Source organism: Arvicola amphibius, chromosome 1 (assembly GCF_903992535.2).
Source record: "Arvicola amphibius chromosome 1, mArvAmp1.2, whole genome shotgun sequence".
Taxonomy (NCBI): Eukaryota; Metazoa; Chordata; class Mammalia; order Rodentia; family Cricetidae; genus Arvicola; species Arvicola amphibius.
The window spans coordinates 181534367-181549301 of record NC_052047.1 but is presented as its reverse complement, the minus strand read 5'-3'; the positions used below and the strand labels follow the sequence as shown (position 1 = coordinate 181549301).

General features: G+C 48.6%; 1 protein-coding gene across 1 annotated transcript in view; it reads left to right on the top strand.

Moving 5' to 3' along the window:
* The window catches only part of Rrp12 (ribosomal RNA processing 12 homolog), a 35995-nt gene extending 23874 nt beyond the window's left edge, over positions 1-12121 (top strand). Inside the window, exons 26-34 of the mRNA XM_038348597.1 lie at positions 1130-1221; positions 1337-1504; positions 1610-1779; positions 1996-2121; positions 4119-4168; positions 6384-6450; positions 7690-7757; positions 8074-8156; positions 11662-12121. Of these exons, the coding sequence (XP_038204525.1) occupies positions 1130-1221; positions 1337-1504; positions 1610-1779; positions 1996-2121; positions 4119-4168; positions 6384-6450; positions 7690-7757; positions 8074-8156; positions 11662-11764 (927 nt within the window). The 3' untranslated portion in view covers positions 11765-12121. The remainder of the gene's footprint in view (positions 1-1129; positions 1222-1336; positions 1505-1609; positions 1780-1995; positions 2122-4118; positions 4169-6383; positions 6451-7689; positions 7758-8073; positions 8157-11661) is intronic.
* The last annotated feature ends 2814 nt before the right edge of the window (positions 12122-14935 follow it).

Below are 14935 nucleotides of genomic sequence, written 5' to 3'. Positions count from 1 at the left end.
GCTCCTGAGGTGCCTGTGTGGACTCCATGGGACTCGGGTCAAATTAGTTTAGAATGTTTTCATTATCTACTGTTTCTTTGACATTAAGGAACCCTGGGAGTGGACTGTAGGAGAATACTGTCTGACAAAGCACAATGCCACAGTGTCTCACATTACCCTGTGTCCCCTCCGTAGAAGCCAGACCAAAAACCAAGCGATAAAACTCCTCCCACCTTGTACAGATAGAGAAACTGAGGCCAGATACCCATTTTCAAGGTCCAGTCTCAGGACTCGGACCGTCTCTCCCTCTGCAGGACATCTCTTCACACCCCCTGCCAGGGCCTAGAAGGGCCTAAAAACCCCATTGGGTTGGGTCTCTGGACTTCTGCCCAGGGGAGACTTCCCCACACTCCCTGCAAGCTGGAATAGTTTGCTGACCTGCTGCCTTCATTCCCCACTCCCAGCTGAGTTACGTGACACTTCTGAGTCAAGCCTTGGCATCAAGGAAGGGAGTAGAGATAGATGTCTTCCAAAAGCCTGCAGTCTAACTGGGAACCGAAGGTTTATGAATTGGCTAGAGTGGAAATCTATTATGTCTACCTATGGTTAGAACTTATAAAAATCCCTTCAAAGGCTTTGTGGGGACTTGATCCCTGGCTCTACTGGAGACCTTACTGATAATAAGGTCTGCCACCCATAGATGGCACCCACACTAGGCAGGATGAGCATGGCTGCATGATAGAAAGGAAACATGAGACTATGAGGTGCTGGAGAGTGTCTGGCAAAGTAGAACGAGTAGATTAGGTGGTACCTTGATGGCCACTTGGCAATCAGGTAAACCTGGCCTCAACTGGTAGCCCATGCTTTGACATTGGCAGTGTCTTTCCATCGAGTTGCTGTAAAGATCCTTTGGAAGGACGTATGGAGACTGTTGTCACTGTGAAAGAATGGTCACAGCTGTTATGAGGGAGGGCCTAGGGGAAAGGGTTCCAAATCAAGCAAGCATAGCTGAGCCAAGGACAGGACAACTGGTACCTCCTTCTTAGCTGGGCCAGCTGTATTGTGCGTGGGTCTGGACAGCAAGGACAGGTGGGCAGGGTGGAAGACATCCCATGCTCCTCTCCCTGACACCCTGTGCTCTGCCCGCTAGATGGACGCCATAGGGAAGCTCTCAGATGACATGCGCCGGCACTTCCGCATGAAGCTGCGGAACCTATTCATCAAGTTCATCCGCAAGTTTGGGTCTGTGCGCTTGAATGGGGTAGAGTTGGGGTATAGGACTGTTAGTCTCTTCATGGGCCACAAGGAAGGGTTACTGGTTCCTGAACAGCTCCGACCTCCTCTCTCCCTCACTCAGGTTTGAACTGGTGAAGGATCTGCTACCTGCAGAATACCACAAAGTCCTGGTCAACATCCGGAAAGCTGAGACCCGGGCCAAGAAACATCGTGCCCTGAGCCAGGCTGCTATGGAGGAGGAAGAAGAGGAGGAAGAGGAAGAGGAGCCCGTCCAGAGCAAAGGTGACAGGTAAGACCCTGAGGCCCTAGTGTACCCTAGCCCCAGACTTGTACTGGCCATCTTTAGGTCCCCACTCCCCCAGGAGGACTTTAATGTTCAGCCTCTCTAATTTAGCATTGAGGAGATTTTGGCTGACTCTGAGGAGGAAGATGAGGAAGAGGAGAGAGGCCGGAGCAAGGAGCAGCGGAAACTGACACGACAGAGGAGCCGGGCCTGGCTGAAGGAAGGTGGTGGGGATGAGCCCCTCAATTTCCTGGATCCCAAGGTGGCCCAGCGAGTGCTTGGTGAGCAAGGGGCAGCTGACATAGGAGCCCAGAGTAGACTTGCTTTGTTGCTGTGTTCATGGGTGGTAGGCAGGGGTTGGCTTCTATGAATCGCCTGTGTGTAGGGGCTAACAGCCCCTAGTTGGGAGCTTTGTATGTGTGGGCTCTGAGGGAGGAAGGTACGAGGTGGCTAGGCCTCACCTACCATCATCACCTCATGCCAACCTACTTCACTAGCCACCCAGCCCGGGCCCAGGCAGGGCAAGAAGAAGGACCACGGCTTCAAGGTGAGCGCTGATGGCCGGTTGATCATACGGGAGGAGGAAGATGGAGACAAGGCAGAAGAAGAAGATGGCGCTAAAGGTAGGGTCTCCCCAGTGAAACAGCTGCTGTGGCAGCGAGGGCTCGAGCTGTGCAGCTTGACATTCATTTGTTCACTTGAGGGCTCTTGGCTTGTTACACAGTCACCAGATATTGAGGAAGCAGAAGAAACAGATCTGAGCTTGGATCTAAGGCCACTCCTGAGCACTCTGACTCCTCAGACTTTTCCTGATCCATGCTAAACATATTTTTATTTCATATATTGTCTATACTTAACTTATTAATTTACCTTTGACTATTTTAAAAGAGTGTCAACCTCCCCCAACTGAGCTTGCCGCTCCGTAATAGAGCACTTGTGTAGAAAGAACATGTGCAGCACTGGATTCTGTCCCCAACACTGTGGGGGGCAAGTATCTGCCTCCTGGTTCCTTCGGCTCTCGCTGCTTAGCTCTGGGCCTCTGGCTTACTTGCTTTCCTGACTGTCGCTCACACGGCTCCTCCACCCATCGCTTGTCAGCTGCTTGTCTGTCTAGCTCCTGTCTGTGACTGATATAAATGCGGCTTGTACCGTTCCTTCTGTCTCTTCCTGCTTCCCTCCAACCCTTTGTACTCTCCAGGCTCTGTGGACTTGGTGCCCACACTAACTGTGGCTAGGGAAACCCATTCCTCTCTCCCTGCCTTTCTGAGCCCCTCTGTTCTGCAGGATCCCACACTGGTCTTTCATAGCGTCTCCAGGGTTCCCTAACCACTAGGCCTCATCCCCACAGAACTCCTCTGAGGCAACTGTCTTTCTTCTGTACATCTTTAAATACAAACTGGCTTATTTCCTTGCAATGCTGGGGTTGAACCCAGCACTTGCTGCATGCTCAGACATGCTCCCCTGAGCTCCACTCCCAGTCCCTCCGCAGGCTGCCTTTGCTTTCCTCTGGCTGATCTTGACTCTGCTGGAGTCTCTCTGCCCTGCAGATGGTCGACTTCATACTTCTGTCTTGTTCCTACTTGGTGCCAGTACACAGAGTGGGCAGAAAGCTTTGGGAGTGGGAGGATAAAATTGTCCTCTTGCTAAGTGGGGGCATGTATGGGGCGAGGCTGACTCAGGAGTCTGGGGCTTTCCTTGAGCCACTCACGGCTTGAAGGGGCTATGTGGTCTGGGAGTGGGGGCAGTAGTTTATCTCCCGTGGAAAGGGAACACAGGTCTGAGGAAGGCAGTTTTCTGGGACTGGAGTTGATGTCCCTTCTTCCCGCTGTGCCAGGAAGGAGTGTTGTGTTTCTGTCGGGACAGCTGCTGCACCTGACTCCACTGCTGTCTCAGCCGGTCATTGTGGCTTCACAGTTTCTGGCCTGCTTCTCAGGCAGTGGTCCGGGTGTGCAGGTGGGGCTTTTACGTCCTATAGGATCAGCCTCCTGCCACTGCCACCAAATGTAGTTTTTTTTTAATTAATTAATTTATTTATTATGTATACAGTATTCTGTCTGTGTGTATGCCTGCAGGCCAGAAGAGAGCACCAGACCTCATTACAGATGGTTGTGAGCCACCATGTGGTTCCTGGGAATTGAACTCAGGACCTTTGGAAGAGCAGGCAATGCTCTTAACCGCTGAGCCATCTCTCTAGCCCCCCGCCATGTAGTTTTTAACAAAATCTCTGTCATTCTATTTACCAATAAGACTCAGAAGTCAGAGGCTGGTGTGAAAACATGTCTCAGAGAGGTTAAGGAGCAACCAACTGTCCTTCCCTTTTCTCTGTTGTCTCAGAAAGAGCATCCTTCTGCTCTGCCAAACCAAAAAGACCACCACACTCAAAATCCCTCCCTACTATTTTCTGTGCATCTCTGTCTCCAGGTTCTCTCTGACCCTAAATTATATAATTACTTTCTGTCAACTAGTTGCTAGTTCTGCCTCCTGATCCTGTTGATTTTATTTAATTAACACAAGCACAGACTTGGGGTTCACATTGTGATAAAATATCTTGGAACAGGGGAGCAGGAGATAAAGTGGTTAGGGATGCCCAAGTGCTCATGAGCCTGTCTTCTGACTCCAGGAGAAGATGAAGAGATGACTGACCTGATGGAAGATGCTGGTATCAGAAGTGTGAGTAATTTGTGGCCGCATCCTGGCCCACAGCTCCCACACCACAATCTTCACATACAGACTGCATCTGCCCTACTCCCTTAGTGCTCCAGATTACTAGGGCAGTATGGGCAGGCGTGTGTGAATCAGCTTAGAGCCTGGCAAGTAATAAACTTCTCCATGTGCCTTCTGGCAAACCAGGCCCTAGGAGCTAGTTTATTGTTAATGTGTCAGGGTCTGGAGTGGCAGCTTAGTGATTAGGATGACTTCTCACTCCTGCAGAGGACCTGGATTTGGTTCCCGGCACCCACATGCTGGCTCCAGTGCCAGGGAATCCAACACCCTCTTCTGACCTCCATGGGCACCAGGCACACATGTGGTACACATATGCATATACAGACAAAGCACTTATACAAACAAAATAAAAACAAATAAATCTTTAATGAAAAGGAAAGAAAAGAAATAGAATGTACCAGAGTGCAGAATGCTGTTTAGAGAACAGAGTGAAAATCATGTAGGACGGTCGTACGGAGTGAAGAGGTCAGGGGGAGCAAGAGGCTTCTCGAGGATGCCCGGGGGTGGTCATGTGTGGCATGACCTCTCCGCCACAGATCATTTCAGTGTGGCCCAGCTCTGCTTACTAGGGCTCTTCCCCTGGCCTGGGTTTTACCCTTCCCAGGCCACCTTCAGTCCTAGTCTCCCTGTGCATGCAGTAGGACCTGTGCGAAGCCTGCCACTGCACCCAGGACTCCATGCAGTCTTTGGTGTGTAGAGGGCTTGGCACTTGGCGATATTCAGTGAGCCGTAGCTGTTCTTTATGGTCAGTGGTCATTTTCCCTGCAAGTTATTCTGGTTGAGGTTTCCCTAACTTTTCTAGAACCTTCATGGGTGACTGGTAATCTCCTGGCAGCTGTCTCTTTTTTTTTTTTTTTTTTTTTTTTTTTTTTTGGTTTTTCGAGACAGGGTTTCTCTGCAGCTTTTTTAGAGCCTGTCCTGGAACTAGCTCTTGTAGACCAGGCTGGCCTTGAACTCACAGAGATCCGCCTGCCTCTGCCTCCCGAGTGCTGGGATTAAAGGCACGCGCCACCACCGCCCGGCCTGGCAGCTGTCTCTTATTTCTGGCCTCCAAGGACTGGCCATAGTCCACTGTAGATGCCCCTCAGCTCAGAGCTGGCAAGATTAGACATCTTTCCTCGAGGCAGCAAGAGGGCTCTAGAGGTGACCACATCAGTGGCTGGCTCCTGGCAAGTCAGCCCCTGCCACCAGTTTGTTTGACAGCTGTGGACTCCTTTTGTGTATGTGGTTCTAGGAGCATGAGATGCTAGGGGGTAAGACATTCTCAGTAGAAGACCAGTTAGTGGGCTAGCCTAGGCTGTGCACCAGTAGAACTGTGTTGTACAGCCAGAGCCCCATGTGTCCATTTCTGGTATTCACTGGATATCCATAGTTCTGTGCTACACACAGTGGCTCTGGCATCCATATTCCTGCACACACGTTCAGCCTGATCACTTGGCCTGGCACCCCTGGCCCTCAGCTCACCTGACTCACAAGGCTCCCAGGCTTCTGTCACAAACTACAGGATAGGAGCGAGCTTTGGGAACTAGGTCATCCCTGACTGACCCACCCACATCCCTACCCAATGTATAGTGTACTTATTTGATTGCTAGAGTCTGATCCCAGATATCCCCATAGGCTGCCTTGTGGCAAGTCCTCTTTCCTTCCAATGCATCCCTAATTCTGGCTCCAGGCATACAGTAGGTGCTTATTAGCATGCGCTGTCATAACTGGATGATTCCATGTGTCCCATTGACCTATAACTTCTGTGAACCTACTGTCCATTGAGGGACTGTAATGAATAGCTTGGTCCAGGATCTCCCACCTACCTGGGGAGTAGAGAGGGAAAGAATCAGAGCTTTCTTTCCAGGGAGGTCTGGAACCTTGCTTGCCTGACAGCAGATTTCCAGCTTTCTTTTGTAGCTCCAGGGTGAGAACTCAGTGTGAAGATGGAAAGTCGATTGTCTGGATGTAGGTGTGATTTCCCCCCCAGTTGTATGATGGGAATAATCACTCCCTTTGTAGGCACACATTTCCTGTATAACTGGGATGAGAGCTTGGCAGAGGGCTTTGTCGTCAGGGCAGGTCGCTGCTTCTGTTCCTGCCCTCATTAGTAGTGTAGTCTAAAGGGCATAGGGACACCCTTTGCTGGCTGACTCCCCGCTCGTGTCCCTTTCTACAGAAAAAGAAGCTTAAGCGGCAGAGGGAGGCTGAGGAGGATGAGCTGGAGATCCCACCTCGGTACCAAGGTGAAGTAGCCTTTCTTTTTGTGGGACAGTTTCCCTTCACCTGCATCAGGCTGGGGAGGTGCAGAGAGGGAGGCAGAGTCATGAAATTGCACTCACTTGACAACTACACAGACACTACTCAGGACTAGGCTGGGGGACAAGCAGATGCAGGCCTGAGAGAGAACCTAAGGGTTAGGTTTGTTCATGGTAAGTGTAGCTCTTGTGGCAAGCTCCTTAGTTTAGCTCCTCCCCACCCAGCCATCCTTCCATGAGCTTGTGAAGTGATAGCCTCTCTTGTATGCTCCAAGATTAGAACCCTGGTCAAAGGGTTCTTCTCTAGCAGGGTGGCCCCTCTGCTTCCTGAGGTGCACCATGGGGCTCTAACCCGGTTTCTGCCGTAAAGCTCACGGTGCATCTAGAGATCCAGAGCTATGGAGGCAGTCTCTCATTTCTGTAGCCCTGTGTCCTCCAGGCCCCATGTCATCCTACTCCTGCTGCACCGCCTATGACTTCTACCTTGCGTCCAGAGCCTGGCTCCCTCATGCACTAAGATGATATTGTGGGCAAAAAAACTTTAATCCACTCAGGAGGCAGAGGCAGGCGGATCTCTTGAGTTCGAGGCCAGCCTGGTCTACAAGAGCTAGTTCTAGGACAGGCTCTAGAAACTACAGGGAAACCCTGTCTCGAAAAAGCAAAAAAAAAAAAAACTTTAATCCATGGGACAAGAAGCCTGGGCTCGGGTCAACTTGCCCAGCTGTTCTTTAGCTGTGTGACCTTGTTCTGTCACGGTGCTTGAGTTCCAGGTTCTTGGAAGGGTTTTCTGGGATGCATTGCAGGATTCCACCTATGACTTGAAGTCCAGGCTAGAAGGTGTCCCTGGGCAAGTTTCCTTGCCTCAGTTATCTCTAGTTCTCACCTGCACAGTAGGATGAATAGTTGCTTATGTACTAGAGCCAGAACAGGGTGGAGCGTGGGAAATGTCCTGTCCACAGGTAGGGGTTAGGAGTTTCGCAGGTAGATCCTGTATAACTTTGAAGAATGTGGGTCATTTGGATCAGTACAGAGCATATGTGTTTCCAGGAGTCGCTGGGCAGTGTCTCTTCAAGGGAGCACTTTGGTCATTGCTTGCCAGGATATGGAACCAGGTTCCTGGTCTTTTGTCCATCATCTTCCCAGAGGCCCTTTGAAAGGGGTAGCTCCTGCTTCCAGAAGGGGCCACTCTCGCTCTTCCTGACTTGTGATCTTTGTGCTTCTCTACAGCTGGAGGCTCTGGCATCCATCGCCCTGTGGCCAAGAGGGCTACACCTGGAGCCGAATACAAGGCCAAGGTGAGAGCTGTGGGCAGAGTGTGGGCCTCCTGGTACCAGGATGAAGGGGCAAGGAAGATCGTGCCCATCATCATCCTGGTCAGAAAAGAAAAGGGGCTCTTAGGGCACGTGGCGTTTGAAGTTGGGGCCTTGTCAAATGGCCTTTCAGAACCAGAGAAGCCTTTTGGTATCATCTGAAGGAGAAGATGAAAAGGAGAGGGAACACTAGGCTAGTTACGTCAGGGACAGGGAAGGGACCCCACACTTTGGCTGACTCTGACTCTGGGCTTTTGCTTTTTTTTTTGTTTTTGCTTTTACTGTTTCTCTGGATGAGCAGAAAGGAAAGGGTGATGTGAAGAAGAAGGGCCGACTTGATCCCTATGCGTACATCCCACTCAACAGAACCAAGCTCAACCGCAGGTAAGGTGATGTGTGTACGTAAGTGCCCGTGCCTCTTGTGTATGCATAGTCACTATCTTGGTCCTGTTGCTCTTTACCTTACCCTTTGTTGAGGCAGTTCCTATTACTGGACCTGGAGCTCAAGACTGTCAAAACTGACAAGCTGTCAAGTCTCCAGCATCTTCTGAGACTGTGGGTGCATGCCTTTATATGGGTACTGGAGATCGCATCTTGTGCAGTAAATACTTTATCTACCAAATAGTGCTTAGCCCTGTTTTTATTTTTATATTCATTATTTTTGTGTGTATGTGAAAGACAACTTAGTGAGTTCCCTCTTCCCACCATGTGGGTTCCATGAATTAAACTAAGATGACACCTCAGTCATTGGGCAAACCCCCTTATTTTTCTTTTATTTATTGGAAGTTTTTGAGACAGGGTTACTTATTCTCTCTCTATGTAACCCTGGTGGTCCTGGAAGGTGATTAAGACCAGGCTGTCATCAAACCTAGAGATCTGCCTGCCTCTGCCTCCCCGGTGCACACCACTGCCCAGTCTGCCTCTGCTTCCCCGGTGCACACCACTGCCCAGTCGGCCTCTGCCTCCCCAGTGCCCAGTTCAATTTTTTATTTCAATATTGTTAACTTGAACTTCTGTGTGTGCATGAGACAGAGAGAGAGAGAGAGAGAGAGAGAGAGAGAGAGAGAGAGAGAGAGAGAGAGAGAGAGAGAGAGAGAGAGAGAGAGAGCCTGCCCCACGTTGCTCTTCTTGGCCTCTTCTGAGGCTGGTCTGGTGTGGAATATTTTAACCGTGTAATGGCGTGTTACATTTGTTTCTGCTGCTTTCGTTATTGATGTAAAGATGTGTTACGTTTGATTAAATAAAACTAACCTGGGGTCAGGAGTCTGAGTCAGCAAATAGCCGTAGTGGTAGGGGGAATTAAGTGTAGCAAGCAGAAGGACACCCCTTTTTCAGGAGATGCAGGCAAGGTGAAAAGGTTAGCTGCTTGTTATTCAGCCTCTCTGAGCTAGCAGAATTTCGCCTCAACCTTTGAATCCTGAGTTCTATAGAAGGATAGAGATTTGGGTAAAATTTCTATGGTGGCCATGATTGAACCAGTACCTGAGCAGCTGCTGTGGAATTGCAGTTGCCGCTTGGGACAGCAGTTGCTTAAGGTGCAAGCACTCTATTGAATTCAAAACACTATTTGGCATCCCATAATGGTGCCAAAATGTAGTGGTTTTTGTTTTTGCTTTTTGAATTTTTTTTTAACTCTTTGGGGGCCTACCACCCAGCCCCCAAATGAATACTCAAGAGACTTATTCTTACTTATGAATGTCCGGCCTTATCTTGGTTTTATTTCAAGTCAGCTTTTTTTTTTCTTTTTCTTTTCTTTTTCCTTTTTTATTTTGTTTTGAGACAGGGCTTATCTGTGTAGCCCTGTCTGTCCTGGAACTCGCTGTGTAGAACAGGCTGGCCTCGAACTCACAGAGATTCGCCTGCCTCTACCTCCCAAATGCTGGGATTAAAGGCGTATAACACCACTGCCTGGCTCTAGCTAGCTTTTCTTTCTCTTCTTCCTTTTCCCTCTGGGATTTTACCTTTCTCTATTCTATATTTTTTCCTTTCCCTCTTAACCCATGCCTGGCTGTGTGACGGGTGGCTGGCCCCTGGTGGTCTTTTCCTCCTTTCCACTGTTGTTTATCCTCTCTGCCTGCCAGCCCTGCCTGTTTCTCCTCCTGCCTAGCTATTGGCGTGTTAGCTCTTTTTATATGAAACAGTCAGCTGTTTCAGGCTTTACAGAGTTAAAAAAGTGCAACATAAAACACATCTTTGCATCATTAAACAAATACTCTACAGCATAAATGAATGTAACACATCTTAAACTAATATTCCACAATGCTGACCTTGAACTTCCTTTTTTTTTTTTTTTTTTTTTTTAAGATTTATTGACTGGGCACTGGTGGCACACACCTTTTATCCTAGCACTCAGGAGGCAGAAGCAGGCAAATCTCTGTGAGTTTGAGGCTAGGCTGGTCTATAGAGCAAGTTTTAGGACAGCCAGGGCTACACAAAAACCCTGTCTTGAAGGGGGAAAAAAGGTTTATTTTTAATTTTATGTGCTTATGTGTGCCTATGTGCACATGAGTGCAGTTGTCAGGGAAAACTAGAAGAGGGGGTTAGGTACCCTGGAGCTAGAGTTACAGGTAGTTGTGAGCCACCAAAGGTATATGTTGGGAATTGAATCTGGGTCCTCTATAAGAATTGAATTGCTGGAGAGATGACTCAGTGGTTAAGAGCACTGCCTGCTCTTTCAAAGGTCCTGAGTTCAATTCCCAGCAACCACATGGTGGCTCACAACCATCTTTAGTGAGATCTAGTGCCCTCTTGAGGAAGAGACCTGCTCAGTCATTCTCATCAACTTAGACCATGAAACCCAGTATATGGACAAGTTCAACTTAACCACCATATACGGGCTGCCCATGCATGCTTCAGCATCGCCAAAGCATAAATTTCAGTTTTCTCAATTTCCTCTGTAAGAGCATTATGTACTCTTAGTCCTTGAGCCACCTCTGTAGCCCCCGATCCTGAATTCTTGATCCTCCTGAATTAGACTCCCAAGTGCTAAGGTTACAGGAGTGAGCTGCTATGCCTTGCTTGAACTCATGGGGGTGGAATATTTGGCTCATCAGATATTTCTCCTTTGGTGCCCTTGTCCTTCTTTTGAGTTTCTCATTTTTCCTTAAATCTACATTTTCTCTTCTTTTTTTAAAGATTAATTTATCATGTATACAGTGTTCTGTCTGCATGTATGCCTGCACACCAGAAGAGGGCACCAGATCCCATTACAGATGATTGTGAGCTATGTGGTTGTTGGGAATTGAACGCTGGACTTCTGGAAGAGTAGCCAGTGCTCTTAACCTGAGCCATCTCTCTTCTTAAAAATAAAATAAATCTTAGGTCACATGGAGATCATGAATATATGCGTTCTACATAGTCACTATCTTTAGTAGTTTTGCATATTTTGCTTTTCTGGTCCTCTTGGAAAGTTAGTTATTTCACTTTGGTCATTAAATGGGGTTTTTGGTATAGGTGTGGGGACCGTATGCAGTTGTGGGAGTTCTTGCAAATGTTCCATTCCTGGGTGGGAGTTCTTGCAAATGTTCCATTCCTGGGGAAATGGGTTCCAAATGGAGCTCACAGGGAGACATCTGCAGATGAGGGAAGGCTGCTTGACCTCATCTAAGTTCATTAGCGGAAGAATGGAGGGGAGGCCTCAAATCAGGGGTCTGTGCAGCAGCCAGGTCAGGGCAAACACTGTCTGCCTATATCACTCTTCCTCTGCCAGGGGTGACCATCATTTGATTTTGTTTTTCTATTGAGACCAGGTTTCCTATTCTCATTGAATTTGCCATCCTCAGCCTTCCCAGAGCTGGGATTACGGGGATGCACCACCACATATCAACACTGTAAGGAGAGAGAGCCGCCTGAGCTCAGGAAGATATAGCCCTTTTGTTCTTTCTTTTAGGAAAAAGGTGAAGCTCCAGGGACAGTTTAAAGGTCTGGTGAAAGCTGCTCAGCGGGGATCCCAGGTGGGACACAAACTTCGAAGAAAGGATCGCCGGCCCTGAATCCTTGGCGGAAGTGGAGCTGCTGTTTTTCCACAGTCCAAGTCCCCTTTCCAGCCCCTCTGCTGTTTAACACCAACTCCAGGTGTGAGCCTTGTAAAACCTGAACAGAGAAGGACTCATTGGAACCGGGACTCCATTCCTAGAGAGATGCATAGGATTTTGGAAAGTCCAAATGTCCTTAGAAACATTCTCCAATACGGGGCGTAGAACCATGTGACATTGCTACCTCTGAGAAGCCCCTAGAGATGCTCTGCTTTCTTCCCAAAGTGGCCTTGAGGTCGCGAGTGGTGGCCACGATCCACGTGTGTAAGATCTTCTGTCACCAGACATAGAATAAATGTGCATGGCCACGCATCAGCCCTGAGAACAGTGTCATCTCTGCCCCTCCAGGGATAAGAACAGCACCTGACCACTGTCCGTACGGAGTGGTGACTTGACCCCTTCCTGTCCAAGTCCCAGCAGTCTGACTCAGTTTCCACATTTGTCAGCAGGGCTTCCTGCAGCCAAAAAGTGGTGTAAGGACTTAGAAGGGGTAGTAAATGTTCCATGGCTGGTCTCTGGATCACAGGGTTGAGTACCAGGGACCTAGAACAGGAGGCAATGGCAGACAGCATCTTCAGCTGCCCCTGTTTCTAAGCCTGTATCAGCATCCCTATCTATCGATTCAACAGAGTTACTGAGCCCTTGCTGGCTTCAACAATTATTGAGGGAACAAGCCAGGAACCAAAAGCAGAAAACATAGAGGAATGCTGCTTGCTTGTTTTCTCAGCTTTTTTTCTTATACCTTCCAGAAATATCTTGCCCAGGGGTGGCCCAGGGCTGGGCCTGATGTGGGTGTATTTTCCCATATCAGTCAATAATTGAGAAAATGCCTCCACAGAATGCAGGCTGTTGTGATGGAAACGTCTTCCTTACTTGAGGTTCCCTTCTCCTGCAGATTTCTCCTAGCTGTGTCAAGTGGACAGAAATCTAACCAGCACACCTGTCTTCCGCTTATTCTTTCTCCTAGATCTAGTTGTGCCGTATGATTCCCACTGGGCCTTCTAAGTGCTGCTAAGGTCACATGACCCATTAGCCCAGAATTTGTTTTGGGTGTATTTTCCAGTAGGCAGCCAGAAGCAGAGGGCCCTAGGCTATCTCTGTACCCTAGCTTATAGAGTCTGCCTTGTCTTAAGTAGTGCACTCTGGCTCATACCTTTTCTTGTGAGATAACACCAACATACCCATTCTTCCCCTCTTCACTACTTCCACCTCCCTGAATTTCTCTGTGTAGCCCTGGCTACCCTAGAACTCACTCTGTAGACCAGGCTGGCCTTGAACTCACAGAGATCCTCCCTGTCTCCCGAGTGCTGGGATTAAAGTTGTGCCCCACCACTACCCAGCTACAACATGCACATTCTTAAGTAGTTTCTGTTTTGGTTTTTAGCACTAATGATGCTTCTGGTACAATTTTTGGTAGCCTGTCTTAACACTGTTCCTTTCATTCTCCCAGATTTCTGGATCTAGTGTTTGCCAAGCTAGAGCATTTCCATCCATGACCTTGGGCTAAAAATCTGAGGGGAGCCATAGTTTGCCAAGAGGTGGCACTGTTTACATGCCTTGCTTAAAAATCTAGAATGGGATATCAAGCTAGAGAAAGAGCCAAAAGATTTATTAAGGATTTACAAAGGTTCTCAATCATGACCCCCATTATCACCACTCAGTATCACGTTACTCTCAGCCCAGGCCTTTCCTGGCCCCTCCTCTCTCAGGAAATGGAACCACATGCATTAGGAAGCCTCGTGTAAAGGAGGGATGGGTCTGAGCCAATCACCCAGTATTGATGTCTTTACAAAGAAGGCTGAAGCCAGCCTGCTTATTATAGCATGTCTTCCAAGAAGCTCTCTTCCTTTCGAGGAGGGTGGGGAGGGTGGCCCGGGAAGGCTGGTAATAATGAAGTGCTGAACTCTGTTCTTGGTAGAGTTCAGGTTTAGCTCCCCCACTTCCCCACTCTCCCCTCCCAGCCCCCAGGCAAGCGTTAATCTTCTTGCCTCAGGTGCCTGAGAGATGTTGGGGAAGGCTGTGCTGTTTTATTTCCACAGGGGGCCTGCGCATCAGGACCACAGCAGCATAGCCCCCACACGGGATCCATTCCATCACAGGGCTAGTCGAAAAGTTGCAAGCTTCCTCCAAGATCCACATTTACCACTGAGCTTGTTAGCTTTTCGGAATCTGAGTCGTTTCCGGTTTTCTCTCCTGATCCCTCTTCCATTCAGTCGCAGAAACTGAAGGACAATTCATACCCACCTTATCACATACTACCAAAGAGGCAGCTCTTCCTGCAGCTGGTGTGCCTGCGCACTGGGTCTCGCGTAGATGGTCTAATCAAGTGACTGTCCCAAGAGTCAAGTTAGGCCAACCTGACTCTTTATCAACCCTACCCTGAATCTCTTTATCAGGATTGTGGCCAAGGCTTGGTAGTGAGTGTCCTGGTTTGGTGCCTGCAGAAGCTGTTCTCACTAGCTTCACGCCTTGTTCCAGTCTTCAGCGTGAGAAACTGTTTCTGATATTCTAGTAGCCACTCTCTTCGGTCCTGAGTCCTTTCCCCATTGTTTTTCTTGGTCTGTTCCTTCAGAGAGTAATCCAAATTAAAATATATTTTGTATTTCACTACAAAGGGAAGGTTCACCAAAATTTGGAAAAAACAGAAAGGTGAAAGCAGGAGCTAGAATATTTCACCAGATTCTCATGTACCCGCATGTCCTTCGTTCCTAATTTCATAGTTCATACTACACTCGGGCCCACTTTCTTTTGATGGAGATAGAGTGCTATTTATATAGTCCTGGGAACAAACAGGAACGGTGCACGGTAGGCTAGTGGTAGGCTAGCGCTCTGCCGTTCAGCTATGTTGTAGAAGGAGCGGCTCCCGGCCGCCCAGCTAGCTTAACCCTCCCCCACCTCCGAAGTAATTACACAGAAGCTGTATTCCTTTAAACACTGCCCATTAGTTCTAGCCTCTTATTAGCTAACTCTCACATCTTGATTCAACCCATTACTAATAATCTGTATGTCACCACGAGGCCGTGGCTTCCTGGGAAAGATTCAGCATGTTTGATCAGGCAGCTACATAGCAGGTGGCTCTCTCTCTGTCTCTGCCTCCTTTCTCCCAACATTCTGTTCTGTCTACTCTGC